This window comes from Sturnira hondurensis, unplaced genomic scaffold (genome assembly GCF_014824575.4).
Source record: "Sturnira hondurensis isolate 20B ecotype Veracruz unplaced genomic scaffold, ASM1482457v3 Scaffold0001304, whole genome shotgun sequence".
Classification (NCBI taxonomy): domain Eukaryota; kingdom Metazoa; phylum Chordata; class Mammalia; order Chiroptera; family Phyllostomidae; genus Sturnira; species Sturnira hondurensis.
The window spans coordinates 8,238,840-8,252,217 of NW_028073935.1; the positions used below are offsets into that span (position 1 = coordinate 8,238,840).

At 37.7% G+C, this 13,378-nt stretch overlaps 1 protein-coding gene across 3 annotated transcripts in view; it reads right to left on the reverse strand.

Moving 5' to 3' along the window:
* Nucleotides 1-1,646: 1,646 nt before the first annotated feature.
* The window catches only part of GCC2 (GRIP and coiled-coil domain containing 2), a 98,257-nt gene continuing 86,525 nt past the window's right edge, over nt 1,647-13,378 (reverse strand). For all 3 annotated transcript variants that reach the window (XM_037070669.1, XM_037070673.1, XM_037070663.1), the window contains one exon: nt 1,647-2,264. In XM_037070669.1, the coding sequence (XP_036926564.1) occupies nt 2,194-2,264 (71 nt within the window). In that variant the 3' untranslated portion in view covers nt 1,647-2,193. The remainder of the gene's footprint in view (nt 2,265-13,378) is intronic.

Sequence of the window (13,378 nt, forward strand, 5' to 3'; positions counted from 1 at the left end):
TAAAAATCTGCTCAAAGATACCTATAAAGTATCAGGTTGGTTTCCTTGTTGTGTATTTATTTTAAAGCAACAGCAGATATTCAGATACCAAATCAATATAGAATAGCTTCCTTATACAGTATGAGTACCTTTTTGTGTGCTGTGCCAGTCATCCAATACCAAAATTGTGTCTTTGTGGAAAACATCACACTACTCAATATATTCCAGCTACATAATTGACTAATGATTGTGTTTAAAAGAACACAGGCACTGTGGGCCTTTAGCAAGCCTTAGCTTTGCTAGTATGTGGTTTGGTTACACTTCTGACAAAGCTTTAAAAGGATGTAATTTTCAAAGTATTATCTTATACTTACTTACACTGTTTGGAATGTAAAGCTCATTGTACACCGGAGATGCCTTACATCATAGAGAGGCTGAAACCTGAGGTGCCCAAAGAAAAGCTAAGCAATGCTTGCAGTATAAGGTGGAAGGCACTTGTCAGATATGGCAGGCACCATGATCTATACCTCATGTACCAAAAGGTCCATCTCTGTTCTCTCAAACACCTGATACTCTAGGTCCCAAATGTCTAAAGATGTTAGTAAAGGACTTTATACTTCCAATTCATGAACTAATTTAAAACTTCAAAGACACAGTGTCTAAAAGAAAGAGTAAGCATAAAAATATAATATATAGTAAACATATTTAATGGAAATATTAAAATAATTACATTTCCTTTCATTGCTGAAACCATGAAAGAATATTCCTTTTGTAATCAAAGTCATGCAGAAGGGTATTTTTGTCATTACATTATTAAATAGAAACTATATTTCAAAACAAGTTTATAGACTTCAAAAAGGCCTAGACTTAAAGAGAAAGTAAAATTGATTTAAATGCTATTACAGTTTCATTGTACGGTGCTGGCATACTTATATTCACAATTTATACAGTAAAAAGTTATCCATTTAAAGTCAGGCTCTGACTTTGAAACAGATGCATTTTCTTTAATACATTCATTAGTTTAGGTCTGTTCTTCTAAAAGGGGGAAGGACAGACATATGAGATATTTTTTAAGGAATAAACTCAACACGCCAGCAGCAAATGTCAGTTAAATTAAATTGGAAGCTGATGTTCTGGGTAACCAAAGTACAGTTAATTCACCAGCTGAGACTGAAAATTAGAATATAAATGGGAAAGCCTAAGAGAGGCCTGCACAGAACATACTATGTGGTACTTTAACAAATAAATATTAAAAACATAATTCTCAACTCTATAATTTAAGACACAGTTTTGGGGTAGTCAATTATATATAGTCAGAGGCATTGAAGGCAAGTCGTACCACTATCTAGAGTTATTCACAAGAACTGTTGAAATGTAGCATTCATCTCTAAGATGTCTCTCTAAAATCCCTTCTACTGAAAAACTTACAGAATGATACTATCTGTGGAAACATGGGAACCACAGTGTCACAGTCAGTAACAGGACTCTAACAATGTGATGAGTTTTGAGATAACTTACTTTAGAGGGAAAAAACCAGTTCATTTTAAAGAATAACTACATAAATTATATTTTAACTTGTTCTCATAATTAATTATACCTTATATTTTACCTTGTAGTCCCTTAATAAACATGCCAACTTTACCAATAAAACATTTTCCTTTATGTTCTAATTAACAATTTTTTTAACAATTTACAACTAAGAACAATCTGCAAGTCTGACTTTGCTATAAATATTTTTGAAGCATTATTTTAAAAGCCTAAATTCCAGTTGATAATAGCACCAAAATTTAGTCTAATGTCAAAATTCACAGTACTGCCCAGAAACAGGCAGGTCCTGAGGTTCCAGAGAAGGAAGTGCTCATTCTTGGTTTTTCACCTGGCAGCATGTGTGGGGATCAGTCAAGGTCTGTGGACTGGACTCAACAGTGCAGGCTGTCGTATTTTTACTTCAAGCTGAGACTTTTTAAATACAGGGGTGGACAAAAATAGGCTTACAGTTGTGAGTATGCTAAACACAGAATTAACTCTTATTTATTTGTATGACAGCTGTAAATCTACTTTTTCCCACTACTGTATATGTGACATATGTATGTACAAAAACATGTAGATATGGATTATTACACACTTTTTAATGAAAGAATAACGGCAATATATGTGAATCCTTTTTGCCAAATGGGTTCTATTTGATTAATAGATAATGTTCTTTCCATCAATTTATCGAAGTCCAGACCAACTATGTAGATAGGATGCCCATCCAGAGGAACGGGAACCATTTTCTTCCTCACCTTTAGGGAGTTAAAAAAAAAAAAGTATTAATCTTCTCATACCAAACTTTGATGCTATGAATCTTTCTGTTCTTTGATTTTCAGTACTTACTGTCTTTATTACATAATTCCAAAATAAAGTCTCTAACACAATTAAGTCTTATCGAAAAAAAGGGAACTTTTTATATTCTTTTAAACATAAGCCTTTACATAACTTAGAATCTAAAGCCAACAGGTTTACAGAAAATCTCAAAACTAAACCAAAACAATCCAAAAACAACTGTGTTTTAACCATTTAAAAATCAGGCTTATTGAAGTAAATTTACTTGAAACTTCACAACCACTGATTTGTTTTCTAAACTTATAGTGTTTTCCACAGAAATTCACATAAATAGCATTACATTGCATATAGTCTTTCTGAGTCTAATAGCCTTCTTTCACTTGCAAAATGCCTTCAGGAACCATCCATTTTGTTGTGTGTATTTGTAGTTCACTCTTTTTTATGGCTGAGTAGTATTTAATTGTATGTCTGTACCAGTTTGTTTCTTCATTTGCCAGTGATATGAGCTGATTCTAGTTTTTAGCCATTTAAAATAAAGCTTCTATAAATATCTGTGCACAGGTTTTTAAAAAATTTGAGAACTAATTCACATACCATAAAATTCACCCCTATAAATATCTAATTCAGGTTTTTAGTATGTTCATTAGGTTTGTGTGAGTGGTTTTTTGTGTGTAGACATAGGTTTTCATTTCTTTTGGATAAAATACCTTAGAACAGGACTGTTGTACAGTAAATATATGTTTAACTTTATTTTTAAAAAGGTGACATTTTTCCAACATGGTTGTATCATTTTTTTTTAAGATTTTATTTATTTATCTTTAGAGGGGAAGGGAAGGAGAAAGGGAGAGAAACATCAATGTATGGTTGCCTTTTGTGCGTCCCCTGCTGGGAGTTGGCCTGCAGGGAACTGGCCTGCAACCCAGGCATGTGCCCTGACTGGGAATCGAACCGCGATCCTCTGATTCTCAGGCCCGTGCTCAATCCACTGAGCTACACCAGCCAGGGCGGTTGTATCATTTTTTATTGAATGTTCCATTTTCTCTCCTAATCTTTTTTATGATTAACACAAATCCTATGTTAAAGTTTAGAAAAATTCTGAGCCTCCAAGAAAATTTCAGAAAAGGTCTCCTTTATTGTTTTCTTCTTAATGTGAGTTGTATATTAATATGTATAATTTGAAAGTTTCATAACCTTAGAAAAAAGTGGGCATACTTTTCATCAAATGTTCTATCCTTCACTAGTCCCCTCCCCTCCAAAAGCAACCATTATTATATTTAGTATGTAGCCCTCCATACACCTGTGTTTTTAGACATATATGTACAGTTGGGTCTCATTTAGAGAAGCATTTTTAAAATTTTAAATGAAACTCTACAATTTACAAACCAATTTCATTCTTTTTTTCTGTTCATTCACTGGTTTTATCCATGCATTAGTTATAAACTGCTATATGATTGCCACAACCTTATCAGCTTAAAACAGCTTAAACAGATCTATGATCTTAGTTTCCGTGAGGCAGAAGACCAAGAATGGCTTAGGTAGGTCCTCTGTCTCAGGGTCTGTCAAAAATCTATAATCAGGATTGAGAAGAGGTTGGCGAGGTAGGTGGGAGCAGAGCACAGTTCTCCCTGTGCTCAGCTGGAATACCTAGGCAATTGTCTGAGGAACAGAGTGAATCCCAGCTTATATGAAATTTGGGGGCCAAAATTGCAGAAGACATTGAATAACAGATGGTGAGGAGACTGTGCTGTAATGGTAAGGTCCCTGGAATCTGTGTGGGGACCAGGGCTGCAGCAGTCCAGCCCAGCACCTACCGCAGGATACAGGGAGGAGGGTTAGATCACCAACTCCCTTCCCTACCAGAGCAGGGAGGGCAGCCCGGCACCAGGAGGGACCTGGATGCTGGAAGTTGCTGTGGGGAACAGAGATGAAGTGGGAAACACACAAAGGTGGTACACATCCATTGGGACTGTGGACGCTGGCACCAGAGAAATTGAGGTGCTGGGTGACACTTGGAGAAGGGAGGAGTTCAGCTGTGTGGGACAGTGACTTGGAGTGTCTCTGGACTAGTTGGAAAGTTGGGCTGTGTGAAAAGGTGTGGGCTTGTTAAGCAGCTGCTTTATAAGGAACTCTCCAGCAGTGGCTGGCTCACCACCCCCAGGGTGATTTCAGTTGCCCACGCCAAGAGAATGTGAGTGCCTAGTGTAGAACCTCACCGCCCGGCTTGTCTCATGCTGTGGGCAGCTAAGTGGCTGATTTGAGCCTGGCAGCTCATGGAGGAACTGGGTCGGAGGCCAGGAAACAATATTGCAACCCACATCTGGTCCCCATCCTCTCAAAACCATAGGAAGGGAGAAAAGTGAAGCCCAGCCCCCATCTTCCTGTGGCATCTAGGAAGACGAGCAGAATTCAATGAATGGGTTTATCAGCAGGAGGCTTATCATTATTATTTTTCTTTTTGGTTCCTCTCTCTTTTTTTTCCCTTTTTTTTCTTCCTCCAAGTGAGACAGTAAGATGTGGAGTTATGAAGGGTCCACAGGCAGATTGAAAGGGGGGGTGCAAGTGTAACTCCCAAAACTGAGAAAATGAGACAAATGTCGCTTTGCTACCCTAAAGAGCTGGAATTTTATTATGTGTATTATTATTATTTTCTCATTATTTTTACCATTTTTATTTATTGGTATTTTTAAAATTTCTCTTCCTTATGTTTAGTTTTCTTCATTTTATTTCTCTATTTAATTGAATTGCTTGACTAGTTTTCCTTATTCTTTCTTTATTGTACTTTAATTTTCCTTCTTTTGTTTCACCTGTTTTCCAGTAACACACAACTCTTAATCAGGTACTTTCTATTCTTATTATCCAAATCATATATTTCATGTCATATTATTGTTGTTCCAGTACTACTGTAAATAATTGCTATTCCATACAATTGTACATACTACACAGCAACCCTCTATGATCTTAGTCCACTTCACTTTAATCCTGAGCATTACTGACGTTGTGGTTAACTCTATTCTCCCTCACACTATGCCTACTTTCTATCCTTTAATCTCACTATATCTCATCATCTAACCTTTTATAAATGCTCTGTTTTCTGGATTCAGCTCACAAACATTCTCCCCTCTAACATGAGTCTTATCTCTCTTTCACCTTTCATAAAAAGTGGCTAACTGGGTGAAATATCACAGTTAATGCTATACTTACTCAGAGAATCTCCTATCTCTTCTCTACTTGCTAGTACTTTAAATCCCATAAAATACTCTCATGTCTTAATCCATTTTGCCTACCCCGACACTGATCACATATAAGAAGAGGTGGGTGGGAGCTGCGAACATCAGTATACCCGATGGAGGAGAAAAAACACCAACAAAGGAACCACCAAAAGGTTAAAAACCCATGTACAACAAGAAAGCCCACACAAACAAAAGAAGGGCAAAATCTAGAGCATCTAGACAAGGAGATCAAAGAGACCACAGCACTGAACCCCGTAGAATTCCTAACATAGAAGTTCACACTATAAAGACAGATAGAAAAGTGAAACATCAGGAAGTGCAGAAACAAAAAAAAAGAGTCACCTAAAATGGGGAGACAAAGAAAGAACATGCATTTAAAAGGAAGACTCCCCACTAAAACAGATAAACGAAATGGAGGTAACTAAACTATCAGATACAGAATTAAAAATAATGGTTATGAAGATGCTCAAGAAACTCTCAGACAACTAAAAGGAACTGAGTGAGAACTACATCTGCATGAAAAGACATAGAAACTATAAACAGAAACCAGGAAAAAACGAACAATAAAATCCTGGAAATAAAAAACATAAGAAATTACAAGCAGGCTTGATGAAGTAGAGTATCAAATTGGTGAGTTGGATGAGGTAGGAAAAAAATACCCATATAGAGCTAGAAAAGAAAAAGAAACTCAGAAAGAACGAATAGGTGGTAAGGGAGCTGCAAGACAACATGAAATGTAACAATAGCCATATAATAAGGATATGAGAAGGAGAAGAAGAAGAGCAAAAATTAGAAAACCTGTTTGTAAAAGGAATGATCGAAAAATTCCCTAATTTGATGAGAGAAAAAGTCATACAACTCCAGAAAACACAGAGAGTCCCAATCAAGAGGAACCCAAAGAGGCCCACTTCAAGACACATCATAATTAAAATGGCAAAATTCTAAGACAAAGAGAGATTCTTGAAGGCAGCAACAGAGAAACAGCAAGTAACATATAATAGAACTCCAATAAAACTGGCAGCAGACTTCTCAGTGGAAACGGTCCAAAACAGAAGAGAATACCAAGAAATATTCCAACTAATGAAAACCAGAGGACTGCAACCAAGATTATTCTACACAGCAAGGATCTCAATTAAAAGGGAAGGCCAAATAAGGAGTTTCCAGGACAAATCTAAAGAATACACCACCACCAAACCAGCTCTGTAAGAGATGCTAAAGTGGCTGCTTTAAGAAAAGGAAGGAAAAGAGTGAGAGAGAAAGGAACACAGGTACAAAAAAATGGCAATGAATGAGTACCTATCAATAATAACCTTAAAGGTAAATGGATTAAATGCTCCAACAGAAAGACACAAAATAGCTGACTGGATAAGAAAGCATGACTCCCACATATGCTGCCTATTAGAGACCCACCTCAAAACAAAAGACCTATACAGACTGTATGTGAAAAGCTAGAAACAAATTTTCCAAGCAAAGGAACAGGGAAAAAAAGAAGTCAGGATAGCAATACTCATATCAGACAAAACAGGCTTCAAAAAAGGGCCATATAAAGAGACTCAGAGGTCACTTCATTATACTCAAGGGAAGAATCCATCAAGAAGACATAAACATTGTAAATATACATGCACCCAATATAGGAACAACCACATACATATGGAAAGTCTTGGAGGATTTCACGAAAGATATTGACAGCAACACAATTATAGTTGAGGATTTTAATACCCCACTGTCAAAAATGGACAGGTTTTCCAAACAAAATATCAGCAAAGATATTTGCAGCATCGAACAATCTCCTAGATCAAATGAACTTAACTGATAATATAGAGCCTTTCATCCCAAAGAAGACAAAAAAACCCCCCCAAAACATTCTTTTCAAATGCACATGGAACATTTTCAAAGATAGACCACATGATAGGACGCAAAACAAGCCTCAAATTCAAGAAAACTGAAATCATATCAAGCATTCTCTCCAGCCACAAGGGACTGAAACTAGAAATCAACCTCAAGGAAAAAACCCAAAACACTCAAAATCATGGAGATTGAATAGCATGCTATTAAACAATGAATGGGTCAAGAATGAAATCAGGAAAGAAATAAAAAAGTTTCTGGAAACAAATGAAAATGAACTCACAATACACCAAAAGTTATGGGACACAGTGAAGGCAGTCCTGAGAGGGAAGTTTGTAACAATACAGGTCTACCTAAAAATGATAGAAACATTTCAAACCACCTAACCCTAGGCTTACAAGAACTCGAGGAACAACAACAAAGACAGCCCAGAGCAAGTAGAAGGAAAAAAATAAACAAGATCAGAGTAGAATTAAATGACACAGAGACTAAAAGAACAATTCTAAGGATCAATGAATCCAGAAGCTGGTTCTTTGAAAGGTAAACAAAATAGACAAGTCTTTAAGTAGGCTCATCAAGAAAAGAAGAGAGAGGACCCAAATAAATACAATCAGAAATGAAAGAGGAGAGATTACAACTGATACCACAGAAATACAAAGGATTGTAAGAAATTATTATGAAGAGCTGTATACCAAGAAATTTGAAAACCTAGGTGAAATGGACAAATTTCTAGAAAAATAATCTTCCAAAACTCAATGAAGAAGAAGCAGAAAGCCTGAACAGACCAATAGCAGCAGATGAAATTGAAGAAGTAATAAAAAAACTCCCATCACACAAAAGCCCTGGACCAGATGGTTTTACAGGAGAATTCTACAAGGCATTTAAGGCAGAGCTAATCCCTATCCTTCACAGAGTATTCCAAAATATCCCAAGTGATGGAAAACTCCCAAACTCTTTTTATGAAGCCAGCATCATCCTAATCCCAAAATGAGATAAAGACACAACAAAGAAAGAAAATTTCAGGCCAATATTGCTGATGAATATAGACGCTAAAATACTAAACAAAGTATTGGCAAACCACATCTAACAATACATTAAAAAGATCATACACTATGACCAAGTGGGATTCATCCCAGGGATGCAATGATGGTACAAATTTGCACATCAGTAAATGTAATACATCACAAACAAAAACAAAGACAAAAATCACATGATCATATCAATAGATGTTGAAAAAGCTTTTGATAAGGTACAGCACCATTCATGATAAAAACACTCACCAAAGTAGGAATAGAAGGAGCATTTCTCAACATAATTAGGGCCATATATAAGAGACATATAGCCAACATCATACTTAATGGGAAAAACTAAAATCTTTTCCACTAAGATCAGGAACAAGACAAGGTTGTCCACTTTCACCACTTCTATTCAATATAGTATTGGAAGTTTCAGCCACAGTGATCAGACAAGAAAAGGAAATAAAGGCATCCAAATTGGAAAGGAGAAAACAAAATTGTCATTGTTTCTAGATGACATGATAGTGTATAGACTCCACCCCAAAACTGCTTGATCTAATAAATGAATTTGGCAAAACAGCAAGATACAAAGTGAATGTCCAGAAATCAAAGGCATTTTTGTATACCAACAATGAAATACCAGAAACAGAAATCAAGAAAAAAATCCCATTTGATATAGCAACAAGAAAAATAAAATACCTAGGAATAAATCTAACAAATGAGGTAAAACACCTGTACTCAGAGAACTGCACAACACTGAAGAAAGAAATTAGGGAAGACACAAACAAATGGAAACATATCTGTATTCATGGATTGGAGGAATTAACATCATCAAAATGTCCATACTACCCAAAGCAATTTATAGATTCAATGCAATACCTATTAAAGTACCAGTGGCGTATTTCCCAGACATAGAACAAACACTTCAAAAATTTATGTGGAATCATGAACAACCCCGAATAGCAGCTGAAATTCTGAGAAAGAAGAACAAAGTAGGAGGAATCACAATACCTGATATCAAACTGTATTAGAAGGCCACTGTAATCAAAGCAGCCTGATGCTGGCACAAGAACAGGCACATGGACCAATGGAACAGAATAGAGAGCCCAGAAATAAGTCCAAGTCTCTATCTTCAATTAATATTGAATAAAGAAGGTAACAGTATAAAAGGGAGCAAAAATAGCCTCTTCAACAAATGGTGTTGGGAGAACTGGACAGCTACATGCAAAAAAAAGAAACTCAAGCACCAACTTACACCATGCACAAGAATAAATTCAAGGTGGATAAACGACTTAAATATAAGCTGTGACACCATAAAAGTCCTAGAGGAGAACACAGATGGGAATATCTCAGACATTCCACACAGCAATATTTTCACTGACATGTCCCCTAGAGCAAGGGACATAAAGGAAAGAATAAACAAATGGGATCTCATCAAAATAAAAAGCTTCTGCACGGCTAAAGAAAACAGCATTAAAATGAAAAGAGAACCAACCATATGGGAAAATATATTTGCCAATGATACTTCAAACAAGGGACTGATCTCCAAAATATATAAAGGACTCACACAACTCCACTCTAAAACAAGCAACCCAATTAAAAAATGGGCAAAGGAATTGAACAGACACTTCTCCAAGGAGGACATACAGAGGGGCCAGCATACGAAAACATGCTATCACTAGTCATCAGAGAGATGCCAATTAAAACCAGCATGAGATACCACTTTACACAGGTCAGAATGGACATGGTAAACCAACAAACAAGTGTTGGAGAGGATGTGGAAAAAAGAGAACCCTAATGCACTGTTGGTGGGAATGTAGAATGGTGCAGCCACTGTAGAAAATAGTATAGAATTTTCTCAAAAAATTAAAAATGGAAGTGCCTTTTGACCTGGCAATTCCACTGCTAGGATTATATCTTAAGAACCCTGAAACATCAATTGAAAAGAACCTATGCACCCCAACATTCACAGCAGCAAAATTTGCAGTAGCCAATTGCTGGAAGCAACCTAAGTGCTCATCAGTAAATGAATGGATCAAAAATCTCTGGTACAAGGTGTTGAAGGACAAATACTATATGATCTCACCTTTAACAGGAAGCTAAAGAACAAAACAAAGAAGCAGGCAAAATATAACCAGACACTGAAATAGAGAACAGGGGGACAGCGATCAGAGGGGAGAGGGGAGGGCATTTCAGGAGAAATAGGGGAGGGATTTAGAGGAACAAATATAAAGGATACATGGACAACAACTAAGAAGGGTGGAAATGGGAGGGGGGAGCACTGGGGGGTGGGTTGGGATGGGAGTAATAGTCAGAAAACTGTACTTGAAAAATAATTAAATAAATAATAATAATAAAAAACCCTGGTACATTTACACAATGGAATTTTATGCAGCAGAAAGAAAAAGGAGCTCCCACTCTTTGTGGCAACATGGATGGGACTGGAGAGCATTATGCTGAGCGAAATAAGCCAGACAGTGAAAGACAAATGTTGTATGATGTCACCTTTAACTGGAGCCTAATCAACAAAATGAATAAACAAGCAAAATATAACCAAAGATACTGAAATTGAGCAGTCTGACAGTGACCAGAGGGGAGAGGGGAGGGTATAATGGGGGCAAATGGTGAAGGGTTTACAGGAACAATTATAAAGGACACAGGGACAAAAACAAGGGTGTGGTAGAAATGGGAAGGAGGTGGGGAGGGGTGGGGGGGAAAAGGCAGAAAACTACTTGAACAACAACAAAAGCGTAGGCCACTACTTCCCATTTAACATTGTAAAAAAAAAATATACAGTCAACCTATCTGCCAGGGATGGGGTCTCATCTGAAGGAACAAAGGATAAGGATCTGCTTCAAATTCATGGTGGATGGCAGAATTCAGTTCCTCAGTAGATGTTGGACTGATGGTCTTGTTTTCTTGCCAAATGGGCCTCTTCCATATGGCGGCTTGTGTCAATGAAGTATGTAAGTGGAGGAGGCAGAAGGTCTGCTACCAAGACAGAAGTCACAATCTTTTTGCAACCTAATAATGAAAGTGACATCCTGAGCCCTGGCTGGCGTAGCTCAGTGGATTGAGCGTGGGCCTGCGGATCAGTTGATCGCAGTTCAATTCCCAGTCAGGGCACATGCCTGGGTTGCAGGCTGGTCCCTTGCAGGCTAACTACCAGCAGGGGATGCACAAAAGGCAACCATACATTAATGTTTCTCTCCCTCTCTCCTTCCCCTCTGAAGATAAATAAATAAATAAAATCTTTAAAAAAAAAAAAAAGAAAGTGACATCCTATCACCTTTGATGTAGTCTACTTGTAAGAAACAAGTCACAAGATCAGCCTACTTGCCATTCGAGAGGAGAGGATTACATAAAAGCATGGCGCAGACATGTGCAGGAGGGAATAAAAGGGGCAGGAGGCCTTTTAGAAGTCTGCCTTCCAAAATCTGCAAGAAAAGCTTCTAGAAAGTTGAAGAAAGGGATATTCTTTATTTAGGGATAGACAACTGGGCACTAACTCTGCTTTCTTCCATAAGAGAAGGAGATGTCTTCCAGGAACAATGATAGCTAGATGACTGTAAACACTCCCCTAATAAAATGCAGATTGTTGTATGTTCATCTGGAATGAATGGTATACTCTTGTATATAAATCTTGTGAGAGAGAAAATTCAGCTGTGTTCTCAGATCTGGCAGGACCCTGCTCTGTGCAGTCAGTATTCCTGGCAGCTATTCACCTCCTTAGGTGACCGAGAACCAGGGAAAACCTGTGCTGAGATACAATGCATTTGCTCTTGCCCTGAGTAACATCTGACACCCTCTGCTAATCAAATCAGGCACCTACAGTGAGTATGTCAGTGTTGATTCTTTTCCTGCTGTTAGATAGGATAGATGGTGAACTAAGGCAGGGAGGAGGGGGGAGACATGTCTTACTCATTGATTCAACAGTCCTGAACCTGATTCAATAAGATTGCTGGGTGGTCCAAGCAGGGATAGAGCAGGAGGAGAGAACTTGAGACTCTGCTGGAAAAGAGAGTCTCTGAAGCAATTTCACTGAGATAAAGAGCTTTTACTAACTGAGGAAGAAAGTCTTTGTAGCTGTGCATTATTCCCAAGGATTTGAAGGGGAAGGAGGGGAAACCAAGGAGCTAATTAAATGATATAACCCTTGAACCCCAAGAGTCAATACACTCAGATTAGCTGGGTGCCCACTTGTGGCCTCAGCTCAAATGTATAGAACACACATACTAACAAACTTACTAACAACTTTATTTCCTCTATACGTAGGACATTCAGACTAGCCAGGTGTCTGCTTGCTTGTAGCTTCATGCTCATATGTATTTCATAAATGAACTTGCTATCTCATATCCACTATATATGTTTGTCTCTTGCTTGAATAATTCTCTTGTGAATGAGGCAAGAACTGAGGAGCAACCTGGGGGTGCAGGGCCTGACTCAGCTTTCTCTCTGGTCAAAAGAAGAGTGACTAGGAGCTGAAAAATGTTAAAGATGGATGATAGCTACAAGGGGCATTATTACAGTATTCTCTCTGTATGCTTGAAGATGTCAATAATTCAAATGTTTTAAAACTAAAACACATTCCCTGGTACCATAGAGTTTCAGGAAGGTTTGGCTGTATTCAAGATTTGGCTCCACTCATAACCCATCACCATGGCTGAGAAAGGCATTGCTTCTAGAGGCATAATAGATGTTAATACTGCTTTACAGAGGTCCTAAAGACCCCTCATCCATGGTGGCCTAGCATGCAGACTTCAGACAGCTGACAATGCCTTACAAGTACATGTATCAACCTCAATACTGTGGGTTGGAACTGGAACAAAACTGCAGCTGAGGGAAGAAACTGTGAAGTTCACGGTGTTAGTACAAAAGTTCTGAACAGCATTGTTCTAAGGAATCCTAGGAAAACATGCCAAGCTCATATTTGTGTGCTTGCATCAAAGTTTGGTGAGCCTTGGTACGGCAAGTTGGTGGAGG